This window comes from Mesoplodon mirus (genome assembly GCF_964341445.2).
Source record: "Mesoplodon mirus genome assembly, chromosome: 2".
NCBI lineage: Eukaryota > Metazoa > Chordata > Mammalia > Artiodactyla > Ziphiidae > Mesoplodon > Mesoplodon mirus.
The window spans coordinates 159,694,125-159,709,414 of NC_138977.1; the positions used below are offsets into that span (position 1 = coordinate 159,694,125).

The following is a 15,290-nucleotide window of genomic DNA, read 5'->3' on the forward strand; positions in this document are numbered from 1 at the left end:
GGTGGGGGAGTGTGATGGGCATCTTCAGTCTCTAAAGGGTCTTCTGTGTGGCGGGGGAGTGGGCTTGTTTGGGGCAGCTTCCAGGTGCTGGAAGGCACTAACAGCAGAAGTCCTAAGGAGGCCCTTTTTATTTGTGTGTCTGCGTGTTTTGGGCTTGAAATAGGAAGTGCTTTCTAAAGTAGGGATGCCCTGGAGAGCAGACGTTCCCATTGTGGTGGCATTTTCCTGTCCCTGGAAGGACTTCAAGAGAGGCTGGAAGGCCACGTGTGGCAGCTCCCGCAGGGGAATGGCCAGGAGGAGGTGACCTGTGGGGCCTCTGGGTCCCAGGGTCCCTGCTCACTGACCTTGTATTTGTTTGCGTTATTTTTTCATCACACAGTGAAAAGCCCTGTTTCTGGGCCACTTCATGGCCTTCCAAGTACTGTCATAGCCATTGTCCCAGTTGGCCCTGACCAGTGTGCCGGTGGGGTCGTGCTAGTGACCTGACTGGTGGGAGTCTGAGGCTGGCCGCCGAGCTTCCCCTGCCAGGGCCCGCAGTCTCTGCCCTGCCACCCCCAGGGCACAGCCCACACCCCCTTTCTCCTCTGCTTACCCCCTTCCTTCCAGAACAACCAGCTCTTCAGCAAACCCAGATGTGTGGCTTTTTAGTGTGTGTGTGTGTGTGTGTGTGTGTGTGTGAGCCTCAATTTCCTCATCTTTTAATGGGGAGGACAGCCTTTGCGCTGCCTGCCCCTGGGGTCACTCTGTGGTTTGGCCGCAGTGAGGTGGGCCATGGTGGGCAGCTGGTAAACCAGACTCAGATGGGGCTCGCCTGCAGTGACTTGGGCGGCTCTGAACCCCTCTGAGCCCAGTTCCCTCGGTGGAATGATGGGAATGATGATCCCGTCAGCCTGTGGGCCTGCTGTGAGCGCACCTGCTCAGAGCCTGCCGATTCCGTGCTTCCCTTTGTTGTTGATAACAGGAATTCTGAAGCTCCCAGGCCTTCCAGAGTCATCGGAGGCTCCAAGGAGCCTTCACAAGATGCTCAGGACCCCTTTTTGGTAATTCCGACATGGGGGCTGGAGAGGCAGGTCTGCGCATCTCAGAAATGCTTTCCTTGGACATGCGGGGTCTCCCCATCCTTGATGGAAATGCTGAACTAGTGCGTGTGGTGTGTATGGGATGTGTGTTGTGTTTGGAGGGTATGTGTGTGGTGAGTTTGTGGTGTTTGGTGTTCATCTGTGTGTGTGGTGTGAGTGTGTGGTGTTTGATGCCTGTGGTGTGGTGCGTATGTGTCTTCGTCAGCTTGGGCTGCTATAAGTGAATTCCATAGACTGCGTGGCTTAAACAACAGGCATTTATTTCTCACAGTTTTAGAGGCTAGAAGTCCAAGATCACGGTGCCAGGATGCTCAGGTTCTTATGAGAGCCCCCTTCCTGGCTTGTAGACAGCTGCCTTCTTGCTGAGTCCTCACAAGGCAGAGACTATAAAGGCACTAATCCCATTCACGAGGACTCCACCCTCACGATCTAACTTTTTCCCAAAGGCACACCTCCTAATACCATCACATCGGACTTAGAATTTCAACATATGAATTTTGGAGAGAGACATTCAGTCCTTAGCAGTGCGTATGTGTGCTCGCTTCTCTGTGGTGTATATGTGTGGTGTGTGCATTGTGTGTGTGCTTCTATGTGATGTGTGCATGGTGGTGTGCTTCTGTATGATGTGTGCATTGTGGTGTGTGTGCGTTTGTGTGGTGTGTGGTGTATGTAGAACATTAACAGAAGCCACCCCTCCCTGTCACTAGAGGGACCCTCAGATGTTTGTTGGGTGCAAAATGTATAACCTGAACTAGAAAAGGAGGTCAGCACAGCGCAGGCCCTGTGGTTGCAGAGTCCGCGGCTGGGAGACTTGGCAGCAAGGGGCTCGAGTCCCAGCTCAGTGGGAACAGGTGGCCCTCGGTGTAGGGAGGAGCTTGGCAGGGTCTTGGCTCTGGTGGCCCCTGGGATGAGAGGGTCCTAGGTGAGGGGTCAGCCAGCCCAGGCGGGGGAGCCCAGCTGCTGTGATGAATGACATCATTGGCCCGGCGGTGGGGGCCACGGGAGCCGAGGGCACCCCAGTGAGCTGGGGCCGGGCCCGTGGGGTCCGTGTGGGGTGGTGCTCACCCCACAGCCTCTGCAGCTCAAGGCAAGCTCTGCCGACTGCCAGGTGGGCTCAGGGGTGAGGTGAGTTCTCCTCTCCCCACTGGGCCCCCCTCCCTGTGACCCCAGGCAGACCTCTGATATGTCTGGGCCTCAGTTTCCCCATCAGTAAAATGATTCTGTCTCCTGTGGTGGCCCCAACCCTGCTGGACTCATGGTCCTGGATGGTGGCTGAGAGTCAATCTGGTGAGGCTTGGGCTGCAAGGACACCCTGACCCTGCCTGTGGGGCAGAGAGGGCTGCTGGGGGAGGTGTGGCCGGAGTCGAGGGCTGGGCACAGTTAGGAGGTGGCCCTGTCAGGCAGGGAGGGGCACGGGCTGAGGACTTCAGGGGACGGCAGGTGTGGCCCACGGGGGCCACCACTGGCTCAGGCCCAGCACAGAGGGCCGCTTTCTGTGGCCATGGACACTGTCCCCTGCAGCCTGGGGTGGGGGCAGACAGTGTGCAGTCCAGGAGACAGGGAAGGCCACAGTCAGGCCAGCGGGACGGCCGGAGCTTTGAGAGGAGGGGACGCCTCTGAGAACTGGTGGGAACGAGGCTTGGTGCCCGGACACTGATGGCCAGGAGCCCCGGGGTCAAGGTGAGGACCAAACCGCCACACAGAGAGCTTGGAACAGGGCCCAGGGAGCTGAGCGTTGCCAGATGTGCTGTTCTGTCATCATTTCTAAGACGTGCCAGCTCCGGGCTGCTGGGGTCTGTCGTGGGATGCAGAGGCCCCGGCACCGTGGCTGCAGGCAGCCTGCTCTGGGGTTAGCTGTGATGCCAGCCCTGGCGCCCACACCACCCTTGCACGGCCCGCTCCACTTCATGGCTCAAAAGTCCTGGGTGAGGAGGGTACAGAGGTTGGTGGCGGAGCTGGGCTGAGCGACTGAGCCCTGCTGCTCCTTCTGGGTCCTCTATAGCCCTGAGCCCCGGAGCCCGGAATGTGTGTTAGGAAAACCCAACTCAGTTGACTTTATTTATTACATCTCATGAACTTTTTTTTTTTAACTCCCGCTGACTATCTTGCACCAACACTGTATAAGAAGAGTCTGGACAGTGAGCACCTTATTAATTTGCTGTAATTGGAGAATGAGGTGTCCTTAGAATGTTAATATTTTAGGCCTTGCAGGCTTTTTAAGTATTAAAGGTAATACTGGAGGTAATAAAAGTAATTATTATTTTACTCTCATTTTTGGGGGGGGAAGGTATGGTAGAAAAATCTTTGCTCTCTTTTCATTCTCCTATCTGCGTGTTTGCCTTTTGCAGAACACCGTCTGCCAGTTTTTAGTTTCCCGTCTGCTCTGGGCTGGGAGAACAGACAGTGCAGCTTGCTAGCACTGTGTGTGAATCATGAGATAGTAGGCTCTGAGTGAGGGACAGGGGATTTGCCTGTGGTGTGGTGTGAGCTGGCTTATTACTGACGTGAAAGGAAGCAGGGAAAGACGCAGGGCTCAGTGCTGAGAAGCTGGCTATCTTAAGTCATTAAACAAAGTGCTGGATGTGTCCCACGAGCGTTTTTCCCTTCATGCCCAGTGTATTCCTTTCCGGTGTCTGCCATAAAGAATTTCCACAAATGGAGTGTCCTTAAAACAACAGAAATTTCCTTTCTTACAGTTTTGGAGGCCAGAGTCCAAAATCTGGCGGTGTCAGTGGTGTCGGCGGGGTGCTGCTCACTCTGGAGGCTCTAGGAGAGGACCCCCCGCCGACCTCCTCCAGCTGCGTCACTCCAATCCCCCCTCTCTCTTCACACGGCCTTCCCTTCTGCGTGTTCTCTGCTCTGTGTCTCTTTCAAGGGCTCATGTCATTGAATTTAAGACTCACCCTCATCGTGGATGATCTCATCTTGGGATCTTTAACTTGATGACATCTGCAAAGACCCTTTTTCCAAATAAGGGCATATTCCCAGGTTCCGGGGAATAGGATGTGAACGTGTCTTTTGGGGACCATCATTCAGCCCGCTGTAGTCCTCATCAGCCAAAAGCTGACTCCTGTTGCTTGGGACCTGCTGCCCAGCCAAGCATCCTCAAGATTAAGACATCCTCAATTTAAGACAGAACTTAAATTCTGTCCAGGGCCAGCATCTCCGGTGCACAGTATGGTTGTAGAGGCCGTCAGAGGGCTTCACTCTTGGTTTAATGCTCAGTGTCATGGTCATAAAAAGCTGAATAGTTTTTGAAACAAGACCCTTGCATTTCCATTTTGCACTGGGCTGCACATTCTGTACCTGGCCTTGACTCTGTCCATGGTCTCTAGGCCCCATGTGGTCTGGCAGTTTACTCCCCTTGTCTCCCTCTGCCAGTGACTTGGGTAATATTTGATAGAGGTCTCAAATACCCTGTTTACTATTTCTTTCCAATGCCAGTCACAATCCAGAGTTATTTTATGTATTCATTTCCATTGTTGTCTCCCTGGCTAGAAAGTTCTATGATGGCTGGGACCCTGTCTGGTCCTCCATCGCATCCCAGGGCTAGCGCAGGGCCAGTGCTGAGTGTGACTTCTGGAATGCACCTTCTCCGCTCTTCTCTCCCCGTGGTGTGGCAATGAGCAGTCACATCTCCTTGCTGAGACTCTTGGGCTTCTTTGTCAACACTGTGCTGTGCCGTGTTCTGTGGGGTGACAAGGGTGTAGCATCCAATACACAGTGCTACTAGCTGTCACTAGGGCCTGATTTTAATAGCTTTGGCTTTGACACCATGTGGGCTGTGAGGGCAGCCCTACCAAATGGAAGGTCTGGGGTCCCCCGGGGAAATGTGAGTGCTGGAGGGGCCGTTAGCTTATCAGGGCATCCCGTTGGCCACCTGACCAGCTCAGACCTGGCCAGGCAGGCACAGAGGCCTGGAGGACCGCAGGGCACCATGCTTGGCTGTCACCTCCCCCAGGGGCTGTGCCACTCCCCCAGGCTGGCTTGGACACCAAAACTGGGCCCAGAGCTAGCAGTTCTGGCCAACCAGTGCTGTGCTAGTCCTTGGGGTGGGGAGGGAACCACTAACCTTTAGGGAGTCTAAAAGCCCAGTTTTCAAAGTGCAGTCCTTAGACTGTGCTCCTGAATCACCTGGGTGTGTGGATGAGACATCCGGGTCCCCTGGCACCCTCCCCACAGGCCTCAAGCTTTGAGCTCCGTGCTCCCCCAGAATCCTGCCTTTGAATCAAGCACCAGGGTGACTGAGGCTCAGTCACACTTGCAGATCGAGGTCTATAGTTGCTTAGATGTCATAGTCTCATCTTGATGAGGCCAGGACTGGACCAGACAGAGCTACTCAATGAGGGGTGGTCACCTGGGAGCCTCACCTGGGAGCTTGGGAGACATGCAAATCAGATTCCTGGGGGTGGGCCCAGGACTCCGTCTTAACAAGCTTCCAAGTGATTCTGATGCAGCCCCTGTTGGAGAAGCCCTAGGTCAGTGTTGTGAATGGTGGGGCATCTTCTGGGTGAGCAGGTGCCCGGATCAGGGAGGGAGGCATCGGCAAACGCTGCCTGCCATCCTGTTTGAGTGCCCCAGGCAAGGGGGCACCAGCCCCTCTCTCTCTCTGCTGACCTGGCTTCCTTCCTCCCCCAGGATCCCAAGTGATGGTGGTTTACGCAGAGGGGGAGCTGAGCCCTGTGAGACTGATTAGCACGGCGGAGCTGCGAGCGGCGCCTGCTGGCTGGCGGGAGTGAACACAGGATCTCGGCATCTCAACCTGAGAGGAAGCATGTCTAAGAAAGGCCGGAGCAAGGGCGAGAAGCCTGAGATGGAGATGGACGCGGTGCAGATGGCCAACGAGGAGCTGCGGGCCAAGTTGACCAGCATTCAGATCGAGTTCCAGCAGGAAAAGAGCAAGGTGGGAGGGACAAGGGCCTCCTGGCTCAAGTGAGGGGTGGGCTGTGAATTCCCAGTGGACAAATTGCCCCTGAGGTAAGTGTGAAGGGTGTGTCCCAGGGCTGGGGTGGGGTTGGGCACTCCACCTCTCTGAGCCTCAGCTTGCCTCTCTTTAAAATGGGTATAACATCAGTGGTGCTACAGAGACCACCTGGATGCGAATCCTGTCCGCTACCCCGGCCCCGACCCTCCCCGACATTTGGCTCTGATCTCGGACAAGTTACTTCACTCTCCACACCGTAATTTCCCTCACCTGCAAGACGGGATTATAACAGTACCACCTGATGGGCCGGTGGGCAGGAGTAAGGATGTAAATATGTATATCAATACGTAAAGCAGTGGTCCCCAACCTTTCTGGCACCAGGGACTGGTTTCGTGGAAGACGGTTTTTGCATGGACAGGGTCGGGGGGAGGGTACAGGCGGTAACGTGAGCGGTGGGGAGCCACGGGGAGCGCCAGGTGAAGCTTCGCTCGCACGCCCGCCGCTCACCTCCTGCTGTGCGGCCCGGTTCCTAACAGGCTGCAGACCGGTACCAGTCCATGGCCTGGGGGTTGGGGACCCCTGACATAAAGGGCTTGATTTGGAGCCTGGCTCTGTGATGGGAGCTGTTTTGCTCTCGTGAGGCAGGTATGAGCTTTGGAGCCAGTCAGTACGATGCCCTGTTGGGTGCCAATCAAAGTGTTGGCGTGATGGGCAGCCAGTCACTGTGGGAGGAACCCAGCCTTTCTAATCATGCAGACCTGGCTTCAGACCTCACCTTGACCCCTGACTGGCTTCACGATCTTAGACAAGTGACATAAAGCCTCTGAACCTCCGTTTTCTCATGTGTAACGTGGCATCATGATAACCACCCAGTTTAAGGTTGTCTTAAAGATCTTAGGTAATGTAAGCAAGAAAAGCCCATCCGGTGCCTGGGCGCTGCCCCAGTCCTCTTTGTTGGCGTGGTTCTGACCTGGGTGGTTTGAGGGCAAAAGCAGGTGGGGTGGAGGTGCTCTCCTAGCAGGGTGGAGCCGCCATTCGTGTGAGAAGAGAAGGAGGATGGGGTTTGGGCTTGCTCCTGGGGGGCCCGACTGAGGGGCTGGCTGGCCTTAAACCCCAAGCCGTGAAGGTACCCTCCGGCCCCGCCCATAGCACCTGAGGGAGGGGAGGGACTGCCTGGGGGATGGCAGCAGGTGTCTGGTTGAGAGCTGGGACTCTGGCAACAGCTGCAGTGCTGAGCGGGGTCCAGCTCCTGGGTGGGGAGGGGGCTGGGGCTTGGTCCTTGGCTCTGACCCCAGCTCAAGACAGCTACATGGAGAGCAGAGGCAGAGTCCCCAACCTGGGGCGATGAAGACTGGGCTCCTGGAGCTTGGGGACACACGTGCTGCCTCCCATCCCCAGACACTCAGAGTTCCAGGGCCAGTGCAGCCAAGGTCTTTCAGCACAGTTGCTGGTGGTCCCAGCCTGTCCACATCCTGTCCAGCTCAGGAAGGATTTGCCTGCCAGGATCCCCTGGGTTGTCAGCTGCCCAGCTGGGCCTGGAGGGGCTAACCAGGCAGTAGCAGCAGCAGCTGTGGTTATGGGGAAAGCCGCACAGCCAATGTCATTCGGCCAGGTCTCCGTCCCACCTCCACCACCTAACTTGCCTTGAGGCCTTGGGGCAAGCCAGGTAGCTGCCTTATGCCTCTGTTTCCCTATCTGTTAAATGGGGACATCTGATGTGTCTGCCTCCCTGGGTTGTTTAAGGAATGAATGAGAGAGTCATCTCCGGGGCCTGGGCACTGCCTGTCACATGTAGTTACTCAGTGGTTGGCAGACACTTATGCGTCTGCTACACAGGCCACACCAGGTACCTTAGAGGGTCTCCTGACACTCATAGTAACCTGTGAGGTCAGATGTGGCTTTCCCCACTTTATAGGTGGGCAAACTGAGGGTTGGAGAGGAGAGGTGGCTGGGCTGCCGTAACAAAGTACCACAGACCGGGGTAGGGGTCCAACAACAGAGATTTATTCCTCACAGTCCTGGAGGCTGGGAGTCTGAGAGTCTGAGATCAAGGTGTGGGCAGGGTTGGTTTTCCCTGAGGCCTCTCTCCTTGGCTTGTAGACGGCCGCCCTCTCCCTGTGTCCTCACATGCTCTTCTCTGTGTGCATCTGTGTCCTAATCTCTTCTTGTCAGGGCACCAGTTGTGTCGAATCAGGACCCACCCCCATGACCTCATTTAACTTAGTAACCTCTTTTAAGACTGTCTCCAAATACAGTCACATTCTGAGGGTCTGGGGGTTAGAACGGCCCCTCAGGAATCTGGGGGTACACAGTTCAGCCCATCACAGCAGGTCCGCACAGTCACAGGTCACACAGGTGTTGGCACTGGGTTGGAAGCCAGGCCTACAAGAAACCCAGTCTGTGCCTCCCCAGGCACCTCCTGCCTCTACGTGCCCTGGCTGCCCGTTTGCTCAGTCCAGCCACCCCATGGCCCTGCCGGGGAAGCTTATCCAGGCTGCCACTGGGAGAGTTTCTGTTCTCAGAGAATTCAGCAATGTGCTTACTGGCTGCTATGAGAAACGTTAAATATAAACTTTGTGACTGCGTTTAACTGCTGTTTCTATATGACCCCATGATAACTGTTGCTGGTTTGTATTTACAGTGTTGTTACTTTAGCAGAGGAGTCCCCATTGAACACCGCAGGGCAAGGGCATGTGGGGAGCGTACCTGTTGGTTCATCCACACATTCATCGAGCCCCCAGCCCCCTGCCCCGTGCCTGTGCTCTGGGCCTGGGCTGGGCATTTGGAAGTGACTCAGAAACGGCCCGCCCTCAGGCAGGCTGGGTGCTCAGATACCCAGGGAGCTAGCCAGATGACAGTACTTGGCATGTCGCACCAGAGATTTTAGGAAGCCATGCAATGGTCAGAGTGGCCCAAGAAAGTTTTGCAGAGGTGGTCTGGAGCTGGCTCTGAAGGATTTTGCTGGCTGGCACAAAAGGGAGCAGGGCTCACACCATCCCAAGAGTCCGGCATCACCTGGGAGCATCCTCCGTGCCAATCAGGGTGCCAAGGCCACTGGGGCAGAGTCCCTGACTTGTTGAGGCCCATGGCCTGGAGTGGGTGGGGGCAGAGAGGGCAGTGGTCAGCACATGGGCCCAAGCCAGGCCATGAAGCTTCCGGCTCCTGCCCACCGCTCACCAGCTGGTGATTCATTCATTCTTGAAGTGAGCAGCCCACCCTGGTCTGGATCTACACTGGGCCAGGGACTAGTCCAGCTACAGAAGTGAATCGGCCTTCATCTTGCCCTCCAGGGGCTGCCGGCTGCAGTGGGTAGGCCGGGAGAGTTGGAATTTGGGTGTGATTTGTGTGGTGATGGAGGGAATAATACAGGGCTCTGGGAGCCCAGGGGAGGCCCTGACCCAGTCGGGGAAGCCTTCCGGCTCTTCTGGAGAATGGAGGGAAGGTGAAGGCACAGGGACCAGGCAGAGGGACCAGCTAGCCTAGGAGCCAGCACGCATGTGGGGAAAGTCCAGTGCCCCAGAACCGCGGCCACCCTCATGCCCCAGGGAGTGCACGCTGTCATTCATTATTTACAAAACTGCCAGGCCCATCATCCTTTCATTCTTTCCTTTGCTCAGTCCGTGGCTAGTTACTGAGCACCTACTGTGTGCCATGTTCTGTCCCAGAAGCTGGGTCGCCCTGGAGATCCTCTCCTGGCGCTAGTATCTAATGGGGGAGGTAGGGAACGAAGGCCAGGAGATTAACATGTAATATTTATTCCATAGTGAAAAGTGCCAAGAAAGTAAAGCAGCAGAAGCAGGTGGAGAGTCGTGGGGTTGCAGTGGGGGTGGCTCTTTAGGGAGGTGGTCAGCAAAGGGGTGCTGCAGGGGGTGGGAGGGCAGGTCCTACAGAGGCCTGGTTGGGAGCATTCCAGGCAGAAGGGCCGGCTTGGGGAAAGGCTGCAGGCAGGAACGTGCCTGCATGTCTGAGGTGCAGCAGCCAGGGACGTGGCTTGAGCTGGGTGGTCAGGGAGGAGGACCGAAGAGCCATCAGCTGGGGTCAGTCCTGTGGGCCGGGGAGGACTTGGGCTTGTATGCTGGATGCCACAGAGCCCTCGAGGGTTTTTTTTTGTTTTCTTTCATATTTTTATATGTATAAATTCAGTCATTTATATCACTATGAACACTATTTTACACTTTGGCTTATAATCCAATACTACTTTATTTTGTTGCTCAAACTGTTCTAGCTTTGGCCACAGGAATCTCTTTCAGTGGACCCCTGTGTTCCTTTGCACCCCATCATTGTGGCATTTATTTTTTAATTTATTCTTGGGTACACCCTTACCTTCCAGTCCTGTAAGGTGCTCCAGGTTCATCTTGTATATTCCCTGCCCCAGTCCTAGAGCCACTCATTTCTCCAAGGAGCCCTGGTCCCACTTATTAGAGAATGGCATGAGAAACCAGGATCTGGGTACTGGGTGTGCTCACCGCTGCTGGCATGTCATTGCTTCTAGGCTTAGCTGACAGAGCAAGGAAGTGTATGCGTATATACTAACCGTGTATGTGTATATACTAACCGTGTATGTGTATATACTAACCGTGTATGCGTATATACTAACCGTGTATGCGTATATACTAACCGTGTATGCGTATATACTAACCGTGTATGCGTATATACTAACCGTGTATGTGTATATACTAACCATGTATGCGTATATACTAACCGTGTATGTGTACATATCTAAACTATTTCTAAATGTAACATCTATATGTACATTAAGTTAAACATGAGTTCTTACTGATGTCCCCGGTCTAATCCACTACCACCTGGATCCTCTGGCCTCCTCCCCTTGCTCATCTGTCCTCCCTCCAGCAGGGAGGGCCTGACCCCACCACCCATTTACTTAGTTATTCAGCACTCTAGTGGTTTCAGAACGGTTAACCTGCACCCCGTGGATTCAGAGGGCAGTAGAGGGAAACCTTCTAATGTGTGTGTTCAGAGACCTGTGCTGGCCACTGGGAAGGACTAAAGGGGCGAGTGTGCGGGGTCAGAGGCAGGGCGATGGGTGAGAAGGTGACTGCCACGGTCTGGCAGAGGGCTGCTGCCGCTGGCTTGGACCAGGGTGGTCGCAGGGAATGGGGAAAAGTGGTCTAGGCCTGGAAGTGGAGACCCAGCGCTGACAGATGGGCTGAGGAGTGGGGGAAGCAGCTGAGTGGAGGCTGACTTCACTGTGCCCACTGGGGCGCTGGCGGTGCCAGCTCCGAGTTCTCCAGGCCAGCCCCTCCCACCCAGATGCCTGCCCTTTCTTGGTCACTTTGCTCTTGCCACATTTAGAGCCCAGATGCTGAAGCAAGGCTGGTAAGGGCCCCTCTCTCCTGCTGCACCTCTGGACTTGGGGGCGGGGCACAGCTTGGAGGCATCTGGCGAGTCAAGTGGCACATGACTTTCGTAGACCTGCTCCACTCAATGGAGTAAGGAGGGGGTGCTCTGTGCCCACCAGGGGCCACCCCGCCTCACCGTGCCACACCTGGGTCATGGCGCCTGGGCTTGGCCCTCAGCTTTTCTAGGCAGAGCTGGTGGGACCCAGCAGGGCCTTCTCCCACAGCCCATCCACTGTTAGCCTCCCTGCCTTACACACGGGTGTCACCTGGCCCATCTCAGCTGGCCCCCTCTTCCCCTCCCAGGGGCAGGCCCGCCCCCCCACCAGGCTGCCCTGCACACACCTCTGCTCATGCTGGCCACATTCCTCCTTCCTTTACTGCATGGGACCAAACTTCCCTTTATCCGCTCATCCGCTTTCAGCTTTCCTCCTCCCAACAGTCTTTAAGGGGCAGCCGTTGATGGCCTTGTTTCACAGGGAAGGATCAGGAAGCTCTGGGAGGTTTGTATAGTCAGGGTTCTTCAGAGAGAAAAAGAACCAGTAGGAGAGAGAGATGGAGAGGGATTTGGTATTTTTTCAAGAAGATGGCTCACATGGTCATGGAGGCTGACAAATCTGAAATCTGCGGGGCAGATAGGCTGGAAATTCGAGGGAGCGTTGATCTCACAGTAATGAGGCAGAATTCCTTCCTCACTGGGGGACCTCAGTCTTTTCTCTGAAGGCCTTCAACTGACTTGGTGAGGCCCACCCACATTATAGAGGTTCATCTGCTTTACTCCAGGTCTACTGATTTAAATGTTAATCACATCCTTAAAAATTCCTTCACAGTAACATCTAGACTGGTGTTTGGCCGAATGACCTGGTACCACAGCCCTGCCTAGTTGACACGTAACATTAACCATCTCGAGGTTAAGTAATTTGCAGAGGGAAATGCACTCGTCAGTGCAGACTTGGATTCCGACAAAATCCCATCCCTTTGACTTCAAATCACCGTCAGCATCCCAGAAAGTTAGAAGAGTGTTGCCTCCTTAGAAGGAGAATGCCAGAAGCATTTAGTTCCTCCCTGGGGAGATCATGTTAAATATTTGAAGTTCTGGCTTCCTGGCACTCAATCCCTTAGGAAGAGGCCAATTCTAGCTCTTGGGTGAGATGAGCCCTCTGACAGGTCCAGTCCTTGTTTTATTTCTGTGATTATGCGTGTTTGATGTAAGGAGACATTGATCTTGTATCTTTGCCTGGCCAGGTTTATTTGCTCCTTTCCCTGCTGTTATGAGTAAGGATTTATCAACCCGAGTGACATCGTAAAACTCCTCACCTAAAATTAATTTCAGCATGTTGGTGTTCTATAGACTGGTCTGGGGGAAATGTTGCCACCTTGGAAGCAGTTCATCCATGAGAGACACATTTGTTTCTGTTCTTCGGAGATTGCTGTAATGTAGAAAACGAATGGGTTCCTGTGGAATGTGTGTAATTGTGTGATATTTGAAATAAAAAGATCGATGGGCTTCCCTGGTGGCGCAGTGGTTGAGAGTCCGCCTGCCGATGCAGGGGACACAAGTTCGTGCCCCGGTCTAGAAAGATCCTACATGCCGCGGAGCGGCTGGGCCCGTGAGCCATGGCCACTGAGCCTGCGCGTCTGGAGCCTGTGCTCCGCAACGGGAGAGGCCACAAGAGTGAGAGGCCCGTGTACTGCAAAAAAAAAAAAAAAAAAAAAAAAAGATCGAATAAAGCCTTTTGGAGTGTTTGAAGAAGACACTCCCTTGGCATATTTTACAAATAATGTTTTGTTTGCTGAATAGACGAATACCTTCTGGTGGGGTTAGCAGCCTGGCACCTGCAGAGCACTGGCCCTGGGGCCAGGCGCCTGGGGGTGAAGCCTGGCTCTGCCCCTTGGCAGCCCCTCATCCCAGGCAGGTCACCAGCGGCGCATCTCTGATGCTTGGCTGCCTTGTGGCAAAGCAGTTACCTCCTTCCTGCCGCTGTGAGAGCTTCATGTGGGGGGGAGGGGCACAGAAGCCCCCAGACCGGGCAGGAGAGCCTCTCAGCAGTGAGGTCACCTCCACCCCTGCCCCTCTCTACGTCCACCTGCTCGGCCTTCTCTAACTCCAGAGTTCAGGGCATGGGCACTGGAAATGTGTTTCTGGTTTACGATCTGTTCTGCTCTGATGAGACAGATGATTTCTGCGTGGCTTATTTTGTGACTGATAAATTGTCCTTCCTCGTAAATCTCCAAATTGGAAGGGATGTCAAAGCCTTACTCTCCTCTCCAGCACCCTCAGATGTTTTTCCACGGCTGGGAACATCTCAACAAAATAGTAGGGGAGACTGCGTGGGACTGATGGAGGTGGCGGGAGGGGGAATTGGAGTTCGGGGACCGGGGGAGGGTCTCGGGCCTGTCGCACACGAAGGGACACGGGGAGGTGGCGGCGGGCCTGGCCGGCTCCCCCAGCCCTGACCCTGACTGACTCTCCCCCGACGGCTGCAGGTGGGCAAGCTGCGCGAACGGCTGCAGGAGGCCAAGCTGGAGCGCGAGCAGGAGCAGCGGCGACACACGGCCTACATCTCGGAGCTCAGGGCCAAGTTGCACGAGGAGAAGACCAAGGAGCTGCAGGCGCTGCGCGAGGTGCTCATCCGCCAGCACGAGCAGGAGGCAGCGCGCACGGCCAAGATCAAGGAGAGCGAGCTGCAGCGGCTGCAGGCCACGCTGAACGTGCTGCGCGACGGTGCGGCCGACAAGGTCAAGACGGCGCTGCTGGCCGAGGCGCGCGAAGAGGCGCGCAGGGCCTTCGACGGCGAGCGCCTGCGGCTGCAGCAGGAGATCCTGGAGCTCAAGGCGGCACGCAAGCAGGCGGAGGAGGCGCTCAGCAACTGCATGCAGGCCGACAAGGCCAAGGCGGCCGACCTGCGCGCTGCCTACCAGGCGCACCAGGACGAGGTGCACCGCATCAAGCGCGAGTGCGAGCGCGACATCCGCCGGCTGGTAAGTGCGCTGCCCTCTCCCCCGCACCGGCTCGAGTGCATACCTGACCTTCCGCACACGCACCCTGCTCTTACGCACAAGCACTTTGTCCTCCCTGCACGCATGCAAGCCCTCCTTCTGCACACACGCAGCCCATCCTTCCGTGGTGCATGCGCCGTGTCCTCTCCACAAGCAAGTGCCCCAGTCCTCCCTCACGGAGCAGTAAATGCTGAGTACTGGGGACCCACTGTGCTCCAGGCATGGTTCTAGGCCCTGGGGTTCCAACAAAGCCCCTGCCATCCTGGGTGTGGAATGGAAGCTTTGGCAGGTCTCTCCTGTCTGTGGAAGACACCTAAGAAATTTAAGGACTGGAGGCAGAAGGACCAGGTGTCCTTTTTGGAGGCCTGGTCCAGCTGTCCATCCCTAGACTGGTCACCAGTCAGTGACAGAGCATCAGTTCACAGCTTAACAAGCCAGTACCAAGAATGGCAGAAGAGATGCACTGATTTTAAGTGTCTAATGTACAGAAAATCTAAGCACATACCGATACTAAGTTCTCAGAAGTATTCCCCAGCCCCTTTTCCCTTTGTGTGTGTAGGGGTGGTGTTATCGCATAATAGGAAGAGAAGGCTTTGGAGAAAGTCTCTTCTGGGTGTGAATCCAGACTCCCTCACTTGTTAGCTGTGTGAGCCCAATCAAGTTGCTTACGGTCTCTAAGCCTCTGGTGCCTCACCTACGAAAGGAGGAATAATCATGTATCTGTTACAGCATTATGAGAATTAAGTTAACTAAAGCATCTATCAACAGCTTATAGTTTGTGTAATAGGAGACATGTAAAATATGTTCCTCTGTTACAGGAAATGTATATTTAAGGTAAATAAAATCAGGAAAAAACAAGTATTTGCACAAGAGACAGACTGAGCTTAATTTAAAACGAACCAAGGACTTGGTGTCTGTTTCCATTTCAGT

The 15,290-nt window shown here is 54.9% G+C and overlaps 1 protein-coding gene across 4 annotated transcripts in view; it reads left to right on the top strand.

The window, feature by feature from the left end:
• Positions 1-5,853: 5,853 nt before the first annotated feature.
• Positions 5,854-15,290, top strand: part of JAKMIP1 (janus kinase and microtubule interacting protein 1) — a gene marked incomplete at both ends in the record, with an annotated part of 71,702 nt that continues 62,265 nt past the window's right edge. For 3 of the 4 annotated variants that reach the window (XM_082605194.1, XM_082605195.1, XM_082605196.1), the window contains 2 exons: positions 5,854-5,982; positions 13,848-14,342. In XM_082605194.1, the coding sequence (XP_082461320.1) occupies positions 5,854-5,982; positions 13,848-14,342 (624 nt within the window). The remainder of the gene's footprint in view (positions 5,983-13,847; positions 14,343-15,290) is intronic. The other variant, XM_082605197.1, reaches the window with a different exon arrangement.